Genomic DNA, 23,780 nt, shown 5'->3' on the forward strand with positions numbered 1-23,780 from the left:
ACACAAGCTCTTCGGCTGGGCTTCGAGAACTCGACGAGAGCGATCGATCCGTCCAAAAATCAGCCGAATCGACTTTGATTTGACCGAGCTAGAGAATTCTCAAATTTGGTCAGGACCACCCAAACCAGTGGTTGGTTTCGGCACAGGCTCCGGAGCGTCGCGACGGGCCGCTTCGAGCCCTCGGAGTTCCGCCGCTTCCCGCCGGCGCCGGCGCCGGCGGCGCCGCCCCTGGAGGCGGGCCACCCGGGCGCCCACGACAGCGAGCCCGACTCGCCCGAGTCGCCGCGGCGCGCGACGGCCGCGCCGACGGTGCAGCACCGCCGGCCCGTGGAGGTCGAGGCGCCGCGCGAGGTCGAAGAGGCCTCCGTGGCGTTGACGCTGGCCCACCGCATCGGCTACGCGGGCCTCAAGTCGCCGCGCGTCGCCTGGACGGCGCCGGGCCGCTGCGTCTACGCGTCCGGCCGGGCCGTCGCGCGCGTCGACGTCGACGGCGACGCGCCCCGGTTCCTCGTCGACGACTCGCCGAAGCGGTCCCACGGCGAGCCCATCGTCGTCCTCGCCGCGAGCCGCGACGGCCTCACGCTCGCGTCCGCGCAGTCGGGCGGCGGCGACCCCAAGGTGAGCCTCTGGTCCGCGGCCGGCGGCGGCGACGTGGCGGGCGGCGCGGAGTGGCTCTGCGACTTCCGGCCCCACCTCAAGGCCGTGACCTGCCTCGCCTTCAGCCACGACGCCAAGCGCCTCGCGACCGTGGGCCTCGACGGCCACGCGCGCGTGCAGGTCGTCGTCTGGGACGTGCCGCGGCTGTCGCAGATGCTCAAGGTCGCGCGCGCGGGGCCGGGCAAGAAGCACGTCACCGTGAAGCGCCGGGGCCTCGGCGCCGCGCCCTACCTGAAGAAGGCGCCCCACAACAAGCTCTTGGACGCGTCCGCGGACCCGCACCGCGACCTCGACCTGTCGTACGCGACGCTGTCGAAGCAGCTCTCGGACTTCGACGTCGTCGCCCTCAAGTGGTCGCCCTACGAGCAGGACCGTCTGGTGTCCTGCGGCCGCGAGAACGTGCGGTTCTGGCGCCTCAAGCACGGCCACCTGCCGGGCTGCCCGGGCGCGCTCCACGAGTACGCGCGCGACGCGACGTTCACGGACCTGTGCTTCGAGCCCGTCTACGGCGCGCGCGACGGGCTCGACGTCGCCGACGCGCTGCGGGCGGCCAACGACCCGGGGGCCTGCGTCGAGGACGTGCTGAGCCGCGGCGACAAGGTCGTCTTCGTCGCCGCGACGTCGGGCCACGTGCTCCAATTGAGCTACGCGCAGCGCGCGCTGCTCTGCGTGCTGCGCCTCCACGACGGCCCCATCCGGCGCGTCGACGCGACGCCGGGCTACGTCGTCACGGCGTCGGACGACTGCTACGTGCGCCTCTGGCCGCTGGACTTTAGCGACTACCTCATGGAGGCGAAGCACGAGGCGCCCGTCGTCGACGTCGCCGTCGCGCCGGACGGGTTGAAGATCGCCTGCGGCACGTCGCGGGGCTCGCTGGGCGTGCTCGACGTGTCGGCCCACGGCTACTCCACGCTCGTGCGGAGCCACGTGGGGGCCGTCTTCGACGTCGCGCACGCGGACGTCGGCGGAAGATTCGCGACGTGCGGGAAAGACGGCACGATCCGCGTCTGGGACGAGATCAACGGCGGCCAGCTCGCGGAGTTCGCGTCGCCCAGCGACGAGCCCCTGTCGCTCGCCTGGCGGCCGAACTTCGACCCGGGCACGCTCCTGTGCCGAATTCAACCACTGGTTTGGGGGGTCCTGACCAAACTTGAGAGCTCTCTAGCTCGGTCACATCGAAGTCGATTCGGCTGATTTTTGGACGGATCGATCGCTCTCATTGGGTTCTCGAAGCACGGCAGAAGAGCTTGCGTCGAAACGGTCGCATCGCGCACATTGAAGTCGGGTTGAAGATTTGAATTCCACACAGGCACGCTCGCGGTGGGCTTCGCGTCCGGAAGCGTCCGCGTCTTCGACGTCGCGGTCGTGCGCACGGTCAAGGAGCTCAAGCAGCACCGCGGGCCCGTGACGTCCGTCGCCTTCCGGAACGAGTTCATGTACACGGGCGCGCGCGACGGCCACGTCGTCCTCTACGCGTGCGGCGACGACTACGCGCCGCTCAAGATGGTCAACGTCGACGCGGCGCTGCCGCCCAACTCCTGGGGCGGGTCCGTCGAAGAGAAGGTCGCCGTCGCCGTGTCGCCGCACCACGGCGTCGTCGCGGCCGTGTCGAGCCGCGACCCCGTCAAGGTGTCGCTCTTCGACGGCGACTCGCTCGACCGCGCGCCGCTCGCGGTGGACCTCGCGGAGTCCAAGTGGTCCGTGAGCCCGCTGGAGGACGTCTTCTGGGCCACGGACCGGCCCATGACGCTCTACTGCGTCGAGGAGGACGGCGGTGTCTACTGCGTCGACCTCGCGCGGCAGAATTTGGGGTTCGCGGCGTCGCCGGCGGCCGACGGCGCCGCGCCGCCGCGGCGGAACCGGCGCGCGTCGTTCCTCGTGGGTCTGGACGTGCGCCGCGTCGTCGCCACGGAGCGGTCCGAGGCGTCCAAGTTCGACGCGGCCTTCTTCGCGCAGGGGTCCAACCAAACGCAGCACGCGCGCGACGCGCTCTGCTGCCTCTCCACCGACGGGACCGTTCTCGTGACGTCCAAGGAGACGGACAAGCGCATCATCTGCGCGCGCCCCACGGACGGCCGCTCCGCGGCGAACGCGGCCGCGGAGATCGACGAGCACGGGGGCAAGCTCACGTGCGCCGCGTTCTCGCCGAGCGACCGCCTCGTGACCTGCGACGACAACGGCGGCGTCTGCGTCTGGGACGTGAAGCGCAGCGACCCGCCGCCGGTCTTTGAGTTGGCGACGGCCGCGTCCGCGGAGCTCGCGCAGTCGGGCTGCTTCGGCGACGACGACGCGGCGTCCGGCTACGGCAGCGAGGAGCGCTTCGAGGTCTCCGCGCCGACGCCGCGGGAGGCGCTCAACTACGACGGCGCGCCGGACGCGGACACGGAGCCGCCGAAGACCGAGGACCTCGGCGCCTGGTTCTTCGACTCGAGCCCGCCGCCGCGCGAACCGTCGGGAGACCCGCGGAACGCGGGCTGCGCGCTCCTGCTCGAGGCCAAGCTCGAGACGGGCCTCGTGGCCTGGACGGGCGCGGACCTCGCCTGCGCCGACGCCGACGGCCGCGTGCGCGTCGTCGACGCGGGCCGGCCGCCGTCGCGGCGCGCGGCGGACGCGACGCTCGACTACGCGGGCGCCGACGCGCCGGGCCGCCGCGTGACGGTCATGCGCGCCCACGGCGACCTGCTCGCCGTGGGCTTCGACAAGTCGCCGACGTTGGTCGTCTTCGCGGAGCGGCGCGTCGTGCCCCTGAGCGTCAAGCTGCCCGACGGCTGCGCGGGTCTGGCGTTCGCGGCGCGCGGCGACCTCCTCTTCGCGGCGCACGGGTCCCGCGTCGCCTGCTACGCCGCGCGGCGCGGCCTGCTCCAGCGGTCCGTCGACGCCGGCGACGCCGTCGTCGGCCTCGCGGCGCTCGGGGCGAGCGGCGCGGCCGCGCTGCACGCGTCGGGCGCCGCGTCGACGTTCGCCCTGGCCGCGGACAAGAACCTCGTCCAGAGCCCCGCGCCCCACGTCGCCGACGCGACGGCGCTGGCGCCCTTCCGCGGCGACCGGCTCGTCGCCGCGGCGCGGAGCGGGGACCTGCTCTTCCCGGCGAACGCGTTCCCCGCGGGCGCCGCGGGCGCGGCCGCGCTCGCGACGGGCGAGCGCGTCGTCCTCGTCGCGCTCCCGGACCGCCTCGACGTCTGGGCCGTCGCCGACGAGGCGAGCGACGGCGTCGTCAGCCTCGCGCCCCTCGCGCGCCTCGGCCTCGACGCCGCGCCGACGAGCCTCTGCCCCTCCGCGGACGGCGCGCTCGGCCTCGTCGCGACGGCCGCGGGCTCGCTCTGGTACTTCAACAACACGGCGTCCCACGACGAGGAGTTCCTCGCCGAGGATTGACAGTTCCGGATAACCCCATTCCCTGTTTTTTCTCTTCGAGTCTTCTGTTACTTAGCACCTAGATCTTGGAGCTGAGGCCGGGGATTTTGCTGGGGTGGCCAACCCACGCGTGGACGCTCCAAGATGAGCCAATCGCAATTAACTGCACTTCCTCGTTTTCACCGCCGTCCATCACTATGTTCTTTCTGAGGCTTCCTGCTGAGTTCAAAGCATCCTTGTGGTCATATACGTATTTCGCAATTATCATATGTTTGCTGCTGTTGCTGGCGCTTATTGCGGCGCGCTCCACTCCTAGCCGCCCGAACCCATCGTCGAATTCAGCCATGACATGGGAAATGCAGAGCACCTGGCCCGCCGGCACAGGAATAGACACAACATCGCCGAAAAGTATTTTGCGCGGACCTTTAAAAACATGAAGAGTCACGCTGCGAGCATGCGGCAGTGCGGGCTGGGCCTCGTCGCAAGCCGCAACCAGCCGGTCATAAGCGAAAAACTCCGCTTCCGACTTGAGATCGTCGAGGCGATGCGCGTCCGCACGCACCGCAGCGGGAAGGCGATTCGCGCGCATGTACTTCAGCACATCGGCGAATACATCCGGGTCGCGGTCGAGGAATAGTTCAGCGGGCGCGTCATCCCCGGCATCCGCGCTGACGCGCGCGCGCTTCTTGCCCTTCATTGTTTCACCCGTGCTCCCGAGCAGCCCCTCAAAATAGCCCGACCCCGAGGCGAGCAGGGTGGTTTTGGATGTCTCAAAAATCCTGCCTCCAGCGTTTATGATTATGCGTGTTGACTCGCTCATATTCTAGGGTGCGGAGTGAGGCAGCGGGCTGCCAGGCGTCCCACCTCGCAGCCGAGCAGTTTGAACACGAGGTCGGAGCTCGAGGTCAAATGCCTTTTTTTAATTGGCGGGGGCACTTGCGGGGACGTCGACTTTTGCGGGGGCGCGACGAGTCCCGGGCCCCGGAAACCATCGAGTACGAGGGCCTACGATGGTTAACCTAGGGCCGCTCGACGTTGCTCGGGTTCTCCTCGCGGGCGCGCGCGATGCGCGCGTCCTCGACGACCGCCGTCGGTTTGCGGAGGATGTCCGCGAGCTTGCCCGCGGCGGGGGCGGCCTTGGCGACGACGCGGCCGCCCTCGACGGACTTGAGCCAGATCGCCGGCGTGCCCGCGCCGCTGAAGTCGGGCTCGGTCCCGCCGGCGACGAGCGTGCCCGGCTTGCCGTCCAGCGCGAGGACCGCGTAGTCCTCCCCGTCGACGACGAGCGCCGCGAAGTGGTCGATGCAGACGCCCTGCTCGCCCGGGTGGCGCAGGAGCATGCCCGCGAAGTCCTCGGCGCGCAGCACGCCGTTCGACTGCGTCCGGTCGTGGTGCGGGCACACCAGGCCCGGCAGGAACCCGAGGCACGGGCAGCGGACGTACGGCCAGGGCTTCTCGCCCGGCGCGACCTTGTACGCCGGGTCCGCCGCGCCGCCGCCCGCGATCATGACGTCCGCGTACCAGTCCGGGTCCATGGAGTCGGAGTGGCCCGCGTCAAACCAGCAGATCGCGCCCGCGCTCCCGCCGCAGAGGACCGCGCCGCGGCGCATGGCCTTTTCCAGCGCCGCGTCGACGCCCTGCGCCGTCCAGCGGTCGACGGCGAAGAGCGTGTTGCCGCCGGAGACGAGCACGGCGTCGCAGCGCTCGAGCGCGGCCGCGACGTCCGCCGGCGGCGGCGCGGTCCGAGCGACGTCGACGGCGACGACCTCGCAGCCGCGGCGCCGGAACTCCTTGACCTGGCCCTCGCGGAACTTCTCGAAGTCGTAGGTCGCCGTGCCGAGGTAGGCGACGACGGGCGTCTCCGTGCCGGCGAGCTTGCAGACGGCGTCGACGATGGCCGCCTCGCCCATGATCGCCGAGCCGGAGCCTCCCAGCACGGCGCGCAGGCTTTTCGGCAGCGCCATGGCGTCCGTCGCGGCGAGGAGGCAGGCGACCAGGGCGGCCAGGCGCATGCAATCGATGCGGGCAGGCGGCGGCGCGCACGCAATGCGGCCGGCTGTGGCACGAGCTGCCACTCGATCGTTTGGCGAGCTAGTTGCACCCTACATTGACTCCTCGTTGTTTTTGGAGGCTGCCCCGTCGAGGATGGCTCGAATGTTCTCGATGACCTCGTGCTTCCTCCTCGCAACCGTGCACGCGCGCGACTTTCCTCTGCTCCCGGCCCCGTCGAGGATGGCTCGAATGTTCTCGATGACCTCGTGCTTCCTCCTCGCAACCGTGCACGCGCGCGACTTTCCTCTGCTCCCGGAAACCTACTCCCTCAGCGTCGAGGCGAACCTCATCAATATGAACACGACGACGCTCCAGCACGAAGCGTACGACGGCGACCACGGCCGCGTCGCCTTCGTCGTCGTCGAGGACGGCGGCGCGTCGCGCCATCTGGTCGAACTCGCCTCGGGCGTCGTCGTCGAGTGGACCGAACGCCGCGAGCGGGGCGGCCCGCGCGTCGCGGCGGGCTGCGCGGCGACGCCGGAGCGCCGCTCGTTCACCGTCGACCTCGCGCGCCACGAGCTCCGCACGTCCAACGAGTTCCTCGCCGCGGCGCCCGAGGGCGAGACATACCTCGGGCTGTCGTCGGCGCGCGGCATCGCGACGGACCTGTGGCGGAGAGCGGCGAACAACAGCTACATCGCCTTCGAGATGCTCTACGAGTTTTCGGCCGCCGGCTGGACCTTCGGCGGCGCCGCGGGCAACGCGACGGTGCCCGTGCGCGCGACGCTCCGCGGCACGGCCTTTTACGGCAACGACGGCGCGCCGCTGCCCGCGCCCCGCGGCTTCCACCACGTCTACGAGTTCGTGAACTACCGCGACAGCGTCGACGCGTTTCGCGACTTCGCGCTGCCCTACGAGGTCGTCTTCGAGGCGTCGGAGCGACTCGACGTCTGCGACGCGTCGGCCGTGACGGACCCGGCCCAGGTCGAGTCCCTCGCGGCCCTGGAGCGGCGAAACCCGCCGCCGACGTGCTCCGACACGACGAAGCTCATCCTGCGGCAAAAGGCCGCGGTGCTCGTCGTCGTCGTCCTCTTCGTCGGCGCGTTCATCGGCGGCGCCGCGGTGCTCGTCGTCATCGCCTCCGGCGGCTTCCCGCGCACGGAGACCTTCGTGCGGCGGCGCCTCGGCAAGGCGTCCGTCGCGCGGCAGCAACTCGACGAGGACCACATCCTCATGCGCGTCCGCGACGTCCGCGCCGCGGCCCCGGACGCCGAGGCCGCCCCGGCGACCCTCGACGCCCAGCCGGATAGGGAGTGCATCTAGCCGGGGTTGGGGAGGCGACGGCGGGCTCACGCCGCGTCGACGTCGAGGCCCTGCAGCTTGTTCGCCATGGTCGACTTGAACTCGCCCGCGCTCGCGTCCACGGGCCCCTTGCTCTTCTTCGCGCCGCCCGCCGCCTGGCGGTCCCGGCCGCGCTTCTCCTGCTCGAGGTCGTCCGCGTCCTCGGCGTAGTCCGCGCTCAAAACGGACGCGTTGTCGTCGTCGCACTCCTCGGCGTGGTCCGCGGACGCCAGGCGGCGCCGGTTCTCCTTCTTCTGCTCGTTCTTCGTCTGCTCCAGCCCCTGCTTCGTCTGCGTCGTAGCGACCCGCTTTCGGGGCTCCTCGTCGGCGTCGTCGTCGGCCTCCTCTTGGCGCCTCTTGCGCGGGCCGTCGGGCGCGTCGTCGCTTTTCGAAGCCGCCGCGGCGGCGAGGCGCGCCGACCGGAAGCGGCGCGCGAACTTGCCCTTGAGCGGCTTTGGCGTGCCGGCAGCCTCGATCGCACTCATTGTGGCTGCCCGGAACCAGGGGATGCTCTCCCTAAGAGGGAAATGTCGGCTTGTTGATGTCTGGTTGAAAAGCTCAAGCTCGCGATGGCTGATCAAATCTCTGTTGCTCGGGCCGACCTCGCGATCCTAGGACCCGGCTCAAGGTTAGCGCGAATCCATCTTCACGACGCACTAAGAAACAATCACGTTCTGCTGGTCCGGCAATTGCTCGAGATTGGAGTCGACCCGAACGCGAACTTCGAGGGTCCGATCATCGATGCGCCTTTGTTCCACGCGCGTTCCGACGAAATGGTGTCCGTCCTGGTAGCAGGAGGCGCGCTTGTCGATGCGCGAAACCCAAGTGGTTACACACCGCTATCATTCGCCGCGATTTGCTGTAGTACAGAACCAGGGCCAAAAACGCACGGAGTCCTCGCCGCTCTCGTCAGGGCTGCTGCCGATGTGAACGCGAGAACCTTACACGGGCACACTCCACTCGAAATTCCAGGTCCTGCTCATCCGTGCATTGCTCTCGCGGGCAAACCAGCCCCGAGTGTGCGCCCAGCGACCCGTTCCGAGTTCTGGCGCCGTCGCGCGCTCCTTGCTCTCCTCCGCGCGGGGGCGCTCGTGTCAAACATAGAACGCCCGGAGCTGCGCGAGCTCCTCAAGCGCTTCGCCGACTTCGACCGATACTGCGCCGACCACCGCCGCGTCTGGGTCTCCGTCATCACCAAGTGCGCCGCCGTCCCGCGCGACGCGGCCAGCGTCGCCGCCGCGACCTTCATCCCGCGCGACGCGGCCGGCGTCGTCGCGGCCTTCGTCTCGCCCCGCGGCGGCTACTAAAATTTACCCCTTCGGCGCGGGCGCGGGCGCGGGCGCGGGCGCCGCGGCCTCGCCCTGCTCGCGCAGGGCCGCGAGCTCCTGCTCGCGCTGGAGCTTGCCGAGGCGCGAGTTGTCGAAGCGCTCCTTCTCCTCGCGCTCGCGCTTCGCCTTGGCCTCGGCGCGCTCGGAGCGGCGGCGCTGGAAGTAGGACTTGGCCTCGTCGACGCTCTCGGGCCCCTTCTCCTCCTTGGCCTTGCGCGCCTGCTCCGCGCGCTCCTCGCCCTTCTCCTTGGCGCCGCCGAAGAGGCTCATGGCCGACGTCGACGACCGCGCGGCGGCCTTGAGCTTGGCCCGGGGGTCGAAGGCCGGCGCGGGCGCGGGCGCGAAGAAGCCGTCGCCGCCGCGGCCGCCGAAGAGCGTCGCGGCCTTGATGCTGCCCCGCAGGCTCGGGTGCTGCTTGTCCGGCGCCCAGGGCGGCGTCTCGTCGGGCGTGGGCCGCCCGTCCTTCCATAAACGCATCGAGCTCCGCACCGCGCCCTTGAGGCGGCTCGGCGGCGTCGGCGGCGCGAGCGCCTCGGGCGTCCGCGGCCGGGGCTTGGCGCCGGCGGGCGCCGGCGCCGGCGCCTTGGACGTCGCCGGCGCGGGCGCGGGCGCCGCGGCCTTCTTGCCCCCAAAGTAGCCGAAGCCCATGTTCCGCATGCGCCCCGCGCTCAGCGACGTCCGCACGGCCGTCTTCAGCTTGCCCTTGGCGCTGTCGAGGTCGAAGGGGTCGGGCGTGACGCCCGTCGCCTCGCCGCCCTGCTCGTAGGCGTGCTTGCACAGCGCGAGGTGCGCGACGGTGAGCCGCCGGAAGACGCGCTCGCCGCCGTCGTAGTCCTCGCCCATGTCCCGGAGCTTCTCGAGCTTCTTCATCTCCTTGTCGTAGCGCTTGCGGAAGGCGCGGTCGAAGGACTCCTGGTCCAGCACCGTCTTGTCGAGGCGCAGGATGGCGTAGTGGGCGTCGATGGGCAGGTAGCCGTGGGAATTCAAATACGCCTGGCACTTGGCGTCGATCTCGTCCTCCGTGCCCACGAAGTTGGGCTCGGGCTTGCCCTGCTTCGGCGCGAGGTGCGCGAAGCGGTGCATCGGCGCGGCGGCGCGTGCAGACGTCGACGAACCGGCGCTACGGCGCGCGAGGCAGCCCCATCGAGCCGCTATGGACGTGATCGTGCCGTGATGTTGGCGTTCAATCGCTCGACGTCGAGCGACGTGCCGCCTCTCTGTGCTGCCTCTCCGCAAGGCTGCCACGCGATGCAGCGCGCGACGGCCGCGGCCTGCATGGCCTTGGCGCCGGCGGCGTACTATCGCGACGACCTCGATCGCACCGGTCGCGCGGCGTTCCGCGTCGGCGACGTGACGTTCCAGGGCCTGCGCACCATCGCCGAGTACAAAGGCGCGACGACGCCGGAGGAGGTCCAGGCGTGCCACGCGCGCGGCGCGGCGCGCCTGCGGGACCTCGCGGCGACCTACGGCGGCCTGCTGTGCAAGTTCGGCCAGCACGTCGGCTCCCTGCAGTACGTCGCGCCGGACGCGTACACGCGGACGCTGTCGGCGCTCCGCGACTCGCAGCCCTGCAGCGACGACGGCGCCGTGCGGGCGCTGCTCGACCGCGAGCTCGGGCCCGGCGCCTTCCGGGACCTGCGGCCACCGATCGCGTCGGCGTCCATCGCCGAGGTGCGCCCCGCGACGCTCGACGACGGGACGGCCGTCGCGGTCAAGGTCATGCACCCGGCGCTCGAGGCGTCCATCGCCTGCGACCTCTACGCGCTCGAGGTCTGCTTCGCGCTGTCGCGGCTCGCGGACCCCCGGATCGCCGACGACTGGGCCTGGCTCCTGCCCGAGTTCCGCGACGGCGTCGAGCTCGAGCTCGATTTCGTGAACGAGGGCGCGACGGCGGAGCGCGCGGGCGCGCTGCTCGCGCGGCGCCACGGTTCGCGCGTGCGCGTGCCCGCCGTGCACTGGAGCCACACGACGAAGCGCGTGCTGACCATGGACTACGTCGAGGGCCACCGCGTCGACGACGTCGACGCGCACGCGCGACACGGCGTGGACAAGCGGCGCGTCGGCGACGCGCTCGTGAGCGCGCTGGCGGACCTCGCCTGCGAGCACGGCCTCGTGCACGCGGACCCCCACGGCGGGAACCAGCTCGTCGAGCCGCGGGGCCGCGGCGATTTTACGCTCTGGATCCTGGACCACGGCCTCTACCGGAATCTCGCGCCGGCGACGCGGCGGAGCCTGTGCGGGCTCTGGGAGTCCCTGGCGACGCGCGACTTCCAGAGCGCGACGGCGCACGCCGTGGCGCTGAACTTCGCCGACGACGGGCCGCGGGCGCTCGAGGTCGCGCGGCTGCTTTTGACGGCGACGTCGAGCCGCGGCGAGGCGAAGTCTCTCGGCGCGAAGATCACGGCGAGCGACGCGACGGCGCTCCGGGGCCACGTGCGCGACCTGCTGACGGAGAACGACGCCGCGCCGTCGTCCGCGGCCGCGGCCTTGCTCGCGCGCGTGCCGCGGGACCTGCTCTTCACGATGCGCTCCGCGTCGCTGCTCCGGGGCACGCACGCGGTGCTCGGCGCGGACCGGCGCCTGCGCTACGTGCGCTTCGCCGAGGCCGCCGCGCGGGGCAACGCGCTCGACGCCGCCTGGGACGCGCCGCGGGCCGACGACGCGCGCTGCTTCCGCGCGGACGTCGCCGCGGCCATCGCGCGCTGCGACCGGCCGGGCCACGCGCTCAACGCGCCGACGCCGTCGGAGCGCGCGGGCGCGCGCGAGACGAAATGGGCGGGCCTCGCGCGGCGCGCGCGGACCGCGCTGCGCTGGCTGCGGCTCCGCGCGAACCTCGCGGCCGCGGATATGGCCGTCGCGCGCCGAGCGCCGCGGCCCGACGCCGCGCCGGACGCGAACGTGCCCCAGAAGTACGTCGCCAGCTGCGGCGGCGACGTCGCGGAGGCGCGGCGGCGCTGGGACGACACGCGGCGGTGGCGCGCGGCGGAGCGCGTCGACGGCATCCTCGCGGAGCCGCGGCCGCTCTACGGCGCCATCCGGCGGTGCTACCCGCACTACTACGCCGGCAGCGGCCGCGACGGCCAGCCCGTCTACGTCGAGAACGTCGGCCGCGTCGACGTCGACGGTTTGGCGGAGGCCGGAGTCGACGCGGACGCGATGCTCCGCCACTACGTCTTCCTCAACGAGTGGACGTGGCGCGAGCTCCAGCCGGCGGCCGACGGGCCCGCGTCCTACAACGTGACGGTCCTGGATTTAGATGGGTTGAAGCTCGCGCAGTGCCGCGGCGTCCGCTTCGACTACGTGAAGCGGTGCGCGGTCCTCGCGCGCGCGCGCTACCCGGAGCGGTGCGGGCTCATGGTCATCGCGAACGCGCCGTCCTGGTTCGCGCTCGTCTACCGCTTCATCCGCCCCTTCGTCGCCGCGGGCACGCAGCGCAAGATCCGCGTCACGCGGTCCAACGCGGAGACGCTCGAGGCGCTCCGGGAAGTCGCGGACGACGCGTCGATCCCCGCGTGCTACGGCGGCCTGCTCGTGGGCGACAGCGACGCGGAGAAGGCCCTCGCCCGCTTCGTCGCTACATAGTTGAGTTTCTCCGGTAGTCGCGGAGCGCGCCGCACGTGCCGTACGCCCGCGCGGAGAAGTCCTCGAGCACGTAGCTGCCACTGCTCTTGGCGCAGGTCAGATCCGCAAAGTCCGCGGGGTCCTCGCCGCACTCGAGGACCTGGAAGCAGCAGGGGCGGTGGGACCGCTTCGCGTTGTCGTACCACGCGTGCGACGCGGGCCGCGGCGGCCACGTCGCCGCGTACCAGGAAATACCGAAGACGAGGAAGAAGACGTAAAAAATCAGCGCGCAGAGGAACGCGGGCCGCCGGAGCCGCCGGAAGAAGTGGCGCCGCGTCGGCCGCCGCCGCAGCACCAATACGCCTAAAAGTAGACCCGTGCCGCCGCCGCCGAGGTGCGCCGAATACGAAACGTCGTCCTGCCGCGTGAGGTACCACTGCGACACGTCCGCGAGCAGGATCGAGGAAAAGAGCGCGAGCCGCGCGCCGCGGGGGATGTGCGTCCCCGTCGCGAGGCGGTCCCAGTCCTTCCAGATGGCCCCGACGTGCGCGCCGAGCAAGGCGTAGGCGCCGCCGGACGCGCCGACGACGACCGCGTACGCGTCGCAGACCGCGCACACGAGCGGCCCCGCGACGACGCCCGCCGAGTAGATCAGGAGCACGAGCCGCCAGCCGTGGACCGCCTCCATGGGCACGCCGAAGAGGAGCTGCACGAAGCAGTTCGCGGCGAGGTGGAGCCACGACGTGTGGACGAACTGGTACGTCCAGAGGCGCCAGACCTCGCCCCGCAGGTCGCCGCAGCGCGGCCAGGCGCCGACCAACCGATAAAAGAGGAATCGCGGGCCCGGCGCGTCGCCGGAGCGGCGCGTGCGCGCGAAGACGAGGCCGACCTTGCCGTAGCGCCGCCACCAGAGCGCCGCCGCGACCTGCACACCCGTGAGCGCGAGGATCGCCGCGGGCCGGCGCGGCGCGGCGCGCTCCGGCGCCGCGTCCGCGCGGACGAGGGCCGCGGGCACGCCCCGCAGGACGACGCGCCGCGGCGCGCCCGTCTTCGGGCACGCGGCCAGGGGCCGCGCGACGCGGACGCCGTCCTTCGACGCGGTTGTCGCGCCGCGCGCGTAGCCCGGCGGCGGCGCGCTGGCGTCGTCCGTGCGGTAGGGGCCGTCGCTGTAGGCGACGGTGTAGGCCTCCCCCTGCGGGTCCTCGGCGGCCTCGACGACGCCGCGGACGAAGCCGCCGCGGGGCCATCGCTCCGCGATAGTTTTTTCCGCGAAGCGGCCGCGCGTGACGCGCTTCTCGCCGCCGGCCGTCGCCGTCATCTCGAGCGTGTAGGCGCGGGACACGGCGACGTCGCAGAGCGTGAAGGCCGCCAGCGTCGTCGCCGGCGCGACGCGGCCGTCGCCGCGCGGGTGCAGGTGGCGCTCGGAGTAGAGCAGCTGCGCCCACTCGAGCCAGCTCCGCGGCTTCGCATGGCGCACGAACGGCGCGTCGTGGACGACGCCGCTCCAGCTCTCCGGGATGTCCACCTCTTCGGCTGCGACCACCATGTCGGGCAGGCTCTCACATCGTATTTTTCATGTCCGGCAGAAACGACGTGCACTGCAACACGAACGACGTTTACCCGCGCGCGCGCCTACATGACGGGCGGCGGCGCGGGGAGGGACGCGACGTCCGGGAGGGAGACGTAGAGCGCCGACGCGAACATCTTGATGACCTCGAGCTCCGCGTCGTTGCCGTCGCGCTTCGCCGCGTAGCCGCCGTCCGGCCGGCGGAAGAGCGTCACGGCCGCGCCGTCGAGGTCGACGGTGAGTTCGGTCTTGGGCTCCGCCGGGGCCCCCGCGATGAGGCGCGACAACGGGTCGTCGGCGGCGTCGTCGCCGTCCGTGAAGAGGCCGAAGTCGAGCTCCTCGTCCGCCGCGTACACAAAGCCCTCGGGGATGACCGTCGCGCGGACGGCCGCGCGGAGGGCCGCGGCGTTGAGGCGCTTGCCGATGACGAAGAGGCGCACGCAGGGCGCGCCGACGTCCGGCGCCCAGTCGCCGGCCTCGCCGAGCTTCGAGTCGTCCGCGGCCTCGTCCATGACCTCGAACGCCGATCGAGGCCCCCGCGCGGCGGCCGCGGGGTCCACGGGCACGCGCGCCTCGTCGCAGCGGTCCAGGGAGCCGTCGAGGAGCACGCCCTCGAGGCGGCCCGTCGGCAGCCGCAGGAGCCCCGCGGCCTTGAAGCGGCAGATCTCGCCGCCGCGGAGCGCGCCGCCGAGCCGCGCCGCGAGGTCCCGGAGCTGCTTCTCGTAGACGAAGCCCTGCTCGAGGATGCAGACGGCGTTGAGCACGCCGTCGCTCGGCGCGAAGCTCACCATGGCCTTGACGAAGCGGCAGGGCCGCACCGCGTCGTACGCGGCGTCGCCTAAAAACGCGGGCCGCCGCGCGTCGACGGCGTCGACGGCGAAGCCCGGCGCCGCGGCGTCGAGGGCCGGTCGCAGCGCATCATCTAAGAGCGCGCCGCCGCGCCGCAGGTCCTCGACGACGTCCACGGCGACCGCGCCGTCGCCCGCGGCGGCCGCGGCGGCCTCGGCCGCGGCCGCGCCGCCGTCGCCGCAGTCGCCGCCGTGGCTCAGGAGGACGCGGTCCGCCGACAGCAGCTGGAGGCGGTGCGGGTTCTTCGCGCCCGGCCGGTCCGGCTTGGCGAGCTGCGCCTCGACGGTCCTCGCGTCGAAGACGGCGACGATCGACCGGAGCGCGAACTTGGCCAGCAGCACCGCGTCCTGGAAGAGGATGCGCGCGAAGAGGGCCGGGTCCGACGTGCCCGTCGTCTCGACGACGACGCAGCCGATGCCCTCCGGGTGGAGCCGCTTGAGCAGCGCCTGGAAGTCGCCGTCGGGCGCGCAACAGATGCACGCGTTCCCGAAATCGAAGACCGCGTGGTGCCGCACGTCGCCGCCGCCGGCCGGCGGCGGCGTCACGCCGTGCTCCTGCCAGTAGCGGTGCGTGACCACGACGACGGGGCCGCCGCGCACGCGGCCGCCCGCCGCGGCCTCGGCGGCCGCGCGCGCCGCGAGGCCCCGCGCGGCCGCCGTCTTCCCGCTCCCGAGGCCGCCCGTGACGACGACGACGGGCACGCGGTCCAACCCGGGGCCCGCCCAGGGCTCGGGGAAGGTGATGGGCTTGGGCTTGCGCCGCTTGATGGACTGGTCCGCCCAGAGCGACCCCGTCTGCTTGACGACGGCCTGGCGCGAGCTCACGTTGCGCCACCACTCCTTGTCGAAGGGGTCGCGCGCCGTCGGGCCCTCGCCCTTGCCGTAGACGAAGCTCATGCTTGTGTGCGCGCGTCCGAGGCTGGAAAACCCCGCGAATACGCTTCTCGAGCCGCCACAGCGCGCGGACTCGCGACCTCGAAACGCCTTCGTTGTGGGCTGCCTCGTGCACAGCGGTTCGGGCAATGTTGAGTGAAATTTCAGCCTACGCGGAGCGCGAGCACGCAGTCTGGTGCGGCACCTCAGTCCGCGCTCCGCGACTGCTGCGCCACCGCCTGCCACGCGTCCGCGCCCGCGCCGTCAGTCACGCGACACCATGGCGTCCCTGACCGTGGGCCAGGGCCGCGTGCCCGTGACCGTGCTCATCGGCTACCTCGGGAGCGGGAAGACGACGCTGCTCAACCGCATCCTCGTGGAGCGCAGCGACAAGAAGTACGCCGTCATCGTCAACGAGTTCGGGGAGCTGGGCATCGACGACCGCCTCGTGCGGCGGCGCATCGACGCCGAGGAGGACATCTTCGAGATGAACAACGGCTGCATCTGCTGCACGGTCCGCGCGGACCTGTCGCGGATCCTCAACAAGCTCCTGGCGCCGGGCATGAAGGAGCTCGACGGCGTCATCGTCGAGACGACGGGCCTCGCGGACCCGGCGCCCGTGGCCCAGACCTTCTTCGTCGACGAGGTGCTCAAGGAGCGCGCGCGGCTCGACGCGCTGGTCACGGTGGTCGACGCGAAACACATCGTGCAGCACCTCGAGGAGCAGAAGCCCGACGGCGTCGAGAACGAGGCCGTGGAGCAGGTCGCCTTCGCGGATCGCATCCTCCTGAACAAGTGCGACCTCCTCGACGAGGGCGAGCTCGCGGCCGTCGAATCGAAGCTCCGGTCGCTGAACAAGGTCGCGCCGCTGAAGCGCTGCGAGCGCGCCAAGGGCTTCGCGCTCGACTTCGTGCTCGGCGTCGAGGCCTTCGACCTCAAGAAGGTGCTGGACATCGAGCCCGACTTCCTCGACACGGACGGCGAGCACGTGCACGACGACTCGATCACGTCCATCGGCCTGCGGCAGGCGGGCGCGCTCGACATGGTCCGCGTGAACGCGTGGCTGACGGACCTCCTCGCCAAGGAGGGCGTCAACATCTTCCGCATGAAGGGCATCCTCAACATCCGGGGCCAGGACATGAAGTTCGTCTTCCAGGGCGTCCACATGCTCTTCTCGGGCGAGCCGCTCGAGCCGTGGAACGACGAGCCCCGCGAGAGCCGCATCGTCTTCATCGGCCGCGACCTGAAGAAGGAGAGCCTCGAGCGCCACCTCGCCTCCTGCCTCGCCTAGGCCGCGTCGAGGGCGGCCCCGGGCGCCCGCCGCCGCGCCCCGTTTAGTTCGTTTCCCGTGTGGTGTTTCGTCGCGCGGCGCGCGGCCGGAGCAAACTAGAATACGGTTCATTTCGAGACACAGTTACCGTGCCCGTCCTTCTGGAGGCTTCGGGGTGGGGAGGGGGGGGGGAGCTTGACACAACAGGGGGAGGGAAGGGGGGGGCACAGTGGCGACTGCGACGACGCGAGACCGCGAGCGTCTTCGGGGCGCGCGACGGCGGCCGGCGGGGCCGGCGGAGCCAGCGGCCCGCGGGCCAGTCTACCAGCCGCCGTAGGGCGAGTCGTACCAGCGGCGGCCACGGGTCGTAGAGCCGTAGTAGCCGCCGTAGCCGCCGTAGCCGCCGTAGCCGCCGTAGCCGTAACCGACGCCCATGCCGTAGCCGCCGTAGCCGCGGCCGTAGAAGCCGCCGTAGCCGCCGTAGCCCATGCCGTAGTAGCCGCCGTAGTAGCCGCCGTAGTAGCTTCGTTGTTGGATGCCGGCGAATGTGAGGCCACTCCCACCCCAGGGAGAGATCCCGCCCCAGCCGTACCCGCCGCCCCAGCCGTACCCGCCGCCGTAGTACTCGAGGGGCATGGGTCCGTATGCCATGCCGTTGAAACGGCCGCGGGCCGCCAAATCCATGGGTTGGGTCTCCCGGGATTGGGGCGCCACCAAAGCCGCCTCGTCTCCGGCCACCGTCATCCCGAGCGTCGCGAGGCAGGCGTCCACCTTCTCCACCATCTTCATCGATTTGACCTCTTTCTTCATGCCGAGCTCGTTCACCGCCATGTCGATCTTCTTGGGAAGCGAGTCCTCCGTCTCGGCGAAGCCCAGCTCGGTGAGGAGGGAGTCGACCTTTTGGGACACGCTCGCGGGCGCCGCGGGCAGCATCGGAGGTTCGCGAGGCATCGCGGTGTAGCTCATGCGAGAGGGGCCGGCGACGCGACCCGTCACACGTTCGCGAGCCGCCTGCGCCGGAGGCGCGCCCTGGTACGAATCCATGCAGTCGGCCGACGGGGCCGAGACGTCGTCCGCGCTGCACTCGTCGGAGATGGGATCGGCTTTCGTCTTGGAAGAGCCCTGCTTCTTGCCCGCCATGTTCAGCGGCGCGACGCGCGCGCGCAGCGGGGTCCCCGTGAAGAAGGCATTCGTCGTTGCTGCGAGAGCGACGAGGCAGACGGTGGCGCGGCCCATCGGATCTTGTGTCGAGGTGGCCGCGACCAAAGCCTTCGGATACGAAATTCAAGGTTTTATGGTGAAGTTAATTTCAAGCGGCCAAACATGTTCCGCCCTCCAAGACATGTTACTGTAGTTCGCTGCTCGTATTGCGCTGTGTCCGCTAGCAGCGGCGCAGAGATCATTGGCGAGACCGGCGGTGTCCGACTCAGAGTCCGCCACTTTGGCGGTCGCCGCGCGAGTGGGGAGCGAATTGCCGGTCGCCAGCGAGACGTGTCTGCGCGGGTTCCTCCAGGACCGCGTCCAGGGCCAGAACTTGGGAGCGGGGCGACGACGTCGCTGAGGCGTTCGTCGGCGCCTGCGAAGCGGAGTTTGAGGTGAACTGAAGGAGGCCTCTCGAGATGGTGGGCCGCTCTCCGGCGTTCTAGAGAAAAGCGACCGCCGGCCCTCGTAACACCCGCGGCGCCCGTCACACGAACACCGCTCCGCCCGCGCGGCGCGGCGCCCGCCTCCGCGCGCCGCGCGGCCCGCCGGGGACGACACAAAAGCAACCCGTTTCTCCGCACCCCCGCCGAAAGATGATGCGCAACAACCTCAACCGGAACGGCAGCCGGCGGCACAGCTTCCGGGGCCACATCAACTCGCCGTTCCTGCGGCACCGCTTCGCGGAGACCACCGGCGACTCGCTGCTGCCGTCGCTCCGCGAGGCCGCCGCGGCGCTGTGCCGGTCCGCGGACCGCGAGACGCTGTGCCGGGTCATCGAGCTGCTGCAGCGCGCGGACCCGCGGAACAAGCTGCCGCCGGCGCCCGAGCCGCCGGCGAGCCGCGTCGCGAGCCGCGAGGCGCTGGCGCTGCAGACGCAGACGCTCGGCCTCGGCGAGCGGCGGCGGCCGTCGCGGTCCGCGGGCGCGCTCGCGACGGCCGCCGCCGGCGCCGCCGACGTTTCTCCGCCGCCGCCGGCGTCGCCGCGGGGCTACGCGCAGATGCTCACGGACGCGGCGACGTCGCTGACGTCGGGCGCGGCCGCGTTCCTCTCGCCCGGGCCCGCGCGGCCGCCGTCGCCGGAGGACGCCGGCGGCGAACCGCGGGGCGACGCGCGGGACCGGTCCGGGTCCGCCGGGTCGAAGCTCGGCGGCGACCCCGAGGCGCGGCGCCAGCGGCGCGTCGAGGCCCTCCTCGGCGAGATCGACGCGCCGGGCGACCGGATGCGGCGCGCGTCGTCGACGCCGCTCCTGTCGGCGCTCGCGGCGCCGCCGGCGCCGTCGGAGGACGACGGCCGCGGCTCCCCGGCGCGCCAGCCGTCCATGTCCGCGAGCTGCGCCATGCTCCGGGAGCTCGCGCGCGCGCCCGCGACGGTGAAGCTCGGCCTCGACCTCGGCGGCACTCTGACGAAGCTCGTCATCGCGACGCCCGTGAGCGACGGCGGCGGGATCGCGGCGCCGCGGCGGGCCCACGAGCGGCTGCGGCTCCACTGCGACGTCGGGGGCGTGCCCATGACGCTCCAGTTCGTCTCGTCGTCCACGGGCGAGCTCGAGGAGGTCCTCACCGCGCTCGGCTGCAGCGACGACGAGGACGAATCCGCGCGGCGCATCTCGCGGCGCATCGTCGCCGCCGGCGGCGGCGCGCACAAGCTGCGGCAGACCTTCCGGAGCGCCCTGGGCATCGAGCTCACGCCCTTCCGCGAGATGCAGTCCATCGTCGACGGCATCTTGCTGCTGCACGAGCTCGGCGTCGACGACGAGCTCTACACGGCGAGCGACGTGCAGACCGGCGCCGACCGGGCCGCGGCCGTCGCCGAGCGCGCCGACGGGCGGCCCGTCTTCCGGCCCGCGGACCCGCTCCGGGCCGCGCGCGCCGCGCCGCGCGCGCCGTCGAGCCCGCCGACGGTGTCGGACGCGCGCGCGTGCGAGGCCCTCGCGCACTGGCCCAAGCCCCTGCTGCCCCTGCTGCTCGTCAACGTGGGCTCGGGCGTGTCGTGCCTGCTCGTGTCGCGCGAGGGCTACGCGCGCGTCGGCGGCACGGCGCGCGGCGGCGCGGGAAACGACCGGCGAATTTTCTCGGTCGCATCGACGTCGATTCGGCTGATTTTTGGACAGATCGTTTCTCTCGTCGAGTTTTTGAAGAATTCGTGTCACCATCGGTCGAAGACGCGCACTGGAATTTTTGTTCCCCGGCCAGGCCCTCGGCGGCGCGACGTTCCTCGGGCTCGCGCGCGCGCTCACGTCCGCGACGACCTTCGACGAGGCGCTGGCCCTCGCCGCCGAGGGCGAGGCGGCGAACGTGGACACGCTCGTCGAGGACATCTACGGGTCCACGGGCTGCGTGGACCTGGGCCTGCCGCCGTCGCTCACGGCGGCGAGCTTCGGCAAGCTCTCGCGCGCGGACCTCCGGTCGACGTCCGACGCGGACGTCTGCCGCGCGCTCCTCGAGATGGTGGCCCAGTCCTGCTGCGTCCTCGCGCGGGCCCACGCGGCCCAGCTCGGCTGCCGCCAGCGCGTCTTCTTCGCGGGCGGCTTCGTCGACGAGAACCCGCTCGCGCGAGCGACGATCGCCAACAGCCTCAAGTCCCTCGGCGGCAAGGCCCACTTCCTCCGCCACTCCGACTTCCTCGGCGCCCTCGGTGCCACGGCCCACGCCCTCGACCACGCGCACGCGCACAAGGTCTCGCAGCTCCCGGGCAACCCCGCGGACCCGGCCAAGGACGACGACCCCCGGTCCCCGACGTCCCTCCGGCCGCCGCGCAAGTCCGCGAACCTCGCCCGGGGCGCGAGCGCGGCGTAAATATCGGGCGCGCGGCGACCGCTGCGCGCGCGAGGCGAAGGGGGCGCGGCTCGGAGGCTCCGTGTCGAAATTTGAGCGATTTCTTTGTGGATGCGACTCGCCCCTGGCGACGCGATGTTGCGCGCCCCTGGACGCGTCGTGATGCCACGCGCGAGGCGGCGCACATGCCAGGTGAAGCAGGTCGCCCTGATTGCCCTCGCCCTGGTCGGTGTGTGGACATGGATCTCGGCGTTTCACATCATTGACGACCAGGAGCGATCGATCCACCAACTCCGCGACCGGGTTCGCCTGGCGGAGACTCAGCTCGCGGATCTCGGAGCGCAGCAGGACTCGCCCACGGACGGCGCGCCTCGAGCGACCGAACGTCTCGACGTCGAGCGCCACGCGCGTCGCGAACCCGCCGCGCGACGTCGCGCGGATGATTCGGCCCGCGCCGCCGCCGACGAGCGCCGCGCGGACGAAGCACGCGCGCCCAAGCCGCCGCCCGCGCCGCCGCCGCGCCAGATCCTCTTCGACGACGACGGATCCGCCGCCGCCGTCGCGGAGCTCCAGAAGGAGCTCGACGAGGCGCACAAGTTTGCGGCCCTCTTCGCCAAGCTCGCCGAAAGGCGCGGAGCAGGCGCGCCCCGAGCTCGCCGACGGCCTCGAGCTCCAGGAGAAGTCGACGAGATCCCCGCGCCGTCGACCAACGCGTCGCACCGCCTCGCCATCGTCGTGCCCTTCCGGGAGGACGGTGGCGGCGACCCCCTCGCGCAAGGCATCGGACGCGATCGGAACTTGAGGAATTTCACGGCCTACATGTGCGACTTCGTCAAGGTGCCCTTCGACATCGTCGTGGTCGAGCAGTCGCCGCACGGCACCTGGAACAAGGGGAAGCTCTTCAACGTGGGCTTTCATCTGACGAACGGCAGCCACGACTACATGGTGCTCCACGACGTCGATCAGATCCCCGAGAATCCGGAGAACAACTACGCGTGGAAGGAGAAGCCCACGCTGCTGCTTTCGACGACGTCGCAGTGGGACTACAAGGAGCACAACATGATGCTCGTCGGCGGCGCCCTGCAAATATCGCACGCGCAGTACGCGGAGGTCGGAGGCTACTCGAACAAGTTTGAGGGATGGGGGGCCGAGGACGAAAACATGGGCTATCGACTGAGTCAGGGGGTTGGAGGAGTCAAGTCCTGGAGCGGAGGCACCGGAAAACTGGGCAAGAAGATCGGTCGTTACACGGCGCTCGACCACCAGCGCGTGATGGGTTTGGACGAGACGGAACAATTCGGCCGCAACATGGGGAACATGCATGACCTGTCGTCCGGCCTCGATGACGTCGACTTCACGTACGCCGTGGAAAAATGGACCAACACGTCGTGCGGCGACGCGGCGTGCGAGCGGATCACGGACGAGGAACGGTGCGCGTCCGAGCGCGCGGATCGGGCGTCGCTGCGGTCGACCGTCGCGGCCCTGAAAAGCAGATCAGAGGCTGCCGCCCAGCTCGAATTCGTTGACGACGAGATTCGCGGCCCGCGTCTCAAGCAGGAGCGCGACGAGATTCGCGCCGACAAGATTCGCGCCTTGTTAACCCACGCCCAGTCCAAGCGACGATGCGCGTGGGACCGGTCCAAGAAGCGCTGCGTCAGCAACACGAGCATCCGGCGCGCGCTGGTGAGGCTGGATCCCCCGCGCGACCACTTAACTGTGCATTAGGTCGCGTCGCCGCACTGCGGCTGGATCCCCCGCGCGGCCACTTAATTGTGCATTAGGTCGCGGCCGCGGCGCGTAGGTCGCGGCGGCGGCCGACGCGCCACGGAGCTCGTGGAGACGCCTGCGGGGGGAGCGGGCGGTCGCCGGGGCGGCCGCGCGCGTCTCTCGAAGGGGGCCGCGGCGGGGAGGAGCCTAAGTCCATCGTAGTCTAAAATGTGTCTTTCTTCAAGCCGGCGAACCGGTCCGACATACGCTCATCATTGATCATCATCGGCCGACGGGAAGCGCGCGGAGGCGGACGCGGGCGCCGCGCCGAACCGAGACGAGGTCGAGGTCGAGGGGCGGAGGCGCGGAGTCGCCGCGACCTGCGGAGGCGGCAGCGTATCGCGGCCGTCGCGGCGGCGCGCGGGAGGCGCGTCCGGGCGGCGGGGCAGTCGTCAGTCGGACTGGTCGGTCCTTCCGAATATCGTCACGGTCCCTCGTTTCGGAGGGTGGAATCGGAGGATTGACAGATATTTTTGGCGGTGTTCCTCCTTCGACCGCGGCGCGCGCATGGACGAGCGGACGCGGCGGCGCGCGGGACGGGCGCGAGCGCGACCGGCCGCGGACCTGCGAGGTATCGGGGGGCTTTCCCAGCGCAAGATGAGGTATTTCTCATTCCCGTCAGAATATACCCCTCGTTTCAATCTCGCTGCGCCGCGATGCCCGCGCACCAACGAATTAGATGCGCGTGCTGACGTGTAAAAAGGCCAGCTCGTCTCTCTCGGTGTCGGGTGCGGGGACGCGGCGCGCGCACCTCGCTGGCCACAGCTTAGCGTCGCCGACGCTCGCTGCGCTGCGGCAAGAAGCCGGCTGTGCAGTAACTCGCCGCGGAGCATGGACGCAGGGGGTTCCCTGCGCCGGCGATCTCGCTCGCCGCCGAGCCGGCGCTCTCGCTCGCCGCCGAACAACACGCGGCGGGGCCGCAGCGCGTCGTCGCGGAGCTCGTCGCGGCGGCGCAGCCGGTCGTCGTCGCGGAGCAGCTCGCGGTCGCGGTCGCGGGGCCGCCGGAGCCGGAGCCGGAGCTCCTACGACAGCCGGAGCCGGACGCCGCGGCGCGCGCGGCGGTCCCGGTCCTGGAGCTCGCGGAGCTCGTCGCGGCGCCGGCGCCGGTCCTACAGCAGCTCGCGGTCCCCGTCGCCGCGCGGCCGCGGCCGGCGGTCGCCGCCGCGGCCGGCGGGCCGGCCCCCGCGCCGGTCGCCGCCGCGCCGGTCGCCGCGCCGGTCGCCGCCGCGGCGCCGCGACCCGCC

General features: G+C 71.5%; 9 protein-coding genes across 9 annotated transcripts; 5 read left to right on the forward strand and 4 right to left on the reverse strand.

The window, feature by feature from the left end:
- Nucleotides 1-810: 810 nt before the first annotated feature.
- Nucleotides 811-4,060, forward strand: AURANDRAFT_71486 (hypothetical protein; the record flags this gene model as incomplete). Its single annotated transcript, XM_009037889.1, has 2 exons — nt 811-1,837; nt 1,967-4,060. 2 exons carry the CDS (start codon nt 811-813, stop codon nt 4,030-4,032), a joined length of 3,093 nt encoding a protein of 1,030 aa, XP_009036137.1.
- A 970-nt stretch (nt 4,061-5,030) lies between these two features.
- AURANDRAFT_25371 (hypothetical protein) lies at nt 5,031-5,975 on the reverse strand (the record flags this gene model as incomplete). The annotated part of the gene is made up of 1 exon (XM_009038047.1): nt 5,031-5,975. One exon carries the CDS (start codon nt 5,973-5,975, stop codon nt 5,031-5,033), a length of 945 nt encoding a protein of 314 aa, XP_009036295.1.
- A 277-nt stretch (nt 5,976-6,252) lies between these two features.
- AURANDRAFT_63593 (hypothetical protein) lies at nt 6,253-7,326 on the forward strand (the record flags this gene model as incomplete). The annotated part of the gene is made up of 1 exon (XM_009037890.1): nt 6,253-7,326. One exon carries the CDS (start codon nt 6,253-6,255, stop codon nt 7,324-7,326), a length of 1,074 nt encoding a protein of 357 aa, XP_009036138.1.
- Nucleotides 7,327-8,654: 1,328 nt separating this feature from the next.
- On the reverse strand, nt 8,655-9,329 carry AURANDRAFT_63594 (hypothetical protein; the record flags this gene model as incomplete). Its single annotated transcript, XM_009038046.1, has 1 exon — nt 8,655-9,329. One exon carries the CDS (start codon nt 9,327-9,329, stop codon nt 8,655-8,657), a length of 675 nt encoding a protein of 224 aa, XP_009036294.1.
- A 618-nt stretch (nt 9,330-9,947) lies between these two features.
- Nucleotides 9,948-10,988, forward strand: AURANDRAFT_25149 (hypothetical protein; the record flags this gene model as incomplete). The annotated part of the gene is made up of 1 exon (XM_009037891.1): nt 9,948-10,988. A coding segment is annotated over one exon (1,041 nt), but the record flags the coding sequence as incomplete, so codon positions are not given.
- Nucleotides 10,989-13,865: 2,877 nt separating this feature from the next.
- AURANDRAFT_63596 (hypothetical protein) lies at nt 13,866-15,545 on the reverse strand (the record flags this gene model as incomplete). Its single annotated transcript, XM_009038045.1, has 1 exon — nt 13,866-15,545. The coding sequence occupies one exon, from the start codon at nt 15,543-15,545 to the stop codon at nt 13,866-13,868; it is 1,680 nt and encodes a 559-aa protein (XP_009036293.1).
- A 196-nt stretch (nt 15,546-15,741) lies between these two features.
- Nucleotides 15,742-16,872, forward strand: AURANDRAFT_60046 (hypothetical protein; the record flags this gene model as incomplete). Its single annotated transcript, XM_009037892.1, has 1 exon — nt 15,742-16,872. The coding sequence occupies one exon, from the start codon at nt 15,802-15,804 to the stop codon at nt 16,810-16,812; it is 1,011 nt and encodes a 336-aa protein (XP_009036140.1).
- A 240-nt stretch (nt 16,873-17,112) lies between these two features.
- On the reverse strand, nt 17,113-17,724 carry AURANDRAFT_63597 (expressed protein; the record flags this gene model as incomplete). The annotated part of the gene is made up of 1 exon (XM_009038044.1): nt 17,113-17,724. One exon carries the CDS (start codon nt 17,722-17,724, stop codon nt 17,113-17,115), a length of 612 nt encoding a protein of 203 aa, XP_009036292.1.
- A 3,747-nt stretch (nt 17,725-21,471) lies between these two features.
- Nucleotides 21,472-21,951, forward strand: AURANDRAFT_25440 (hypothetical protein; the record flags this gene model as incomplete). Its single annotated transcript, XM_009037893.1, has 1 exon — nt 21,472-21,951. A coding segment is annotated over one exon (480 nt), but the record flags the coding sequence as incomplete, so codon positions are not given.
- Between the last annotated feature and the right edge of the window lie 1,829 nt (nt 21,952-23,780).

This window comes from Aureococcus anophagefferens (assembly GCF_000186865.1).
Source record: "Aureococcus anophagefferens unplaced genomic scaffold AURANscaffold_7, whole genome shotgun sequence".
Classification (NCBI taxonomy): Eukaryota; class Pelagophyceae; order Pelagomonadales; family Pelagomonadaceae; genus Aureococcus; species Aureococcus anophagefferens.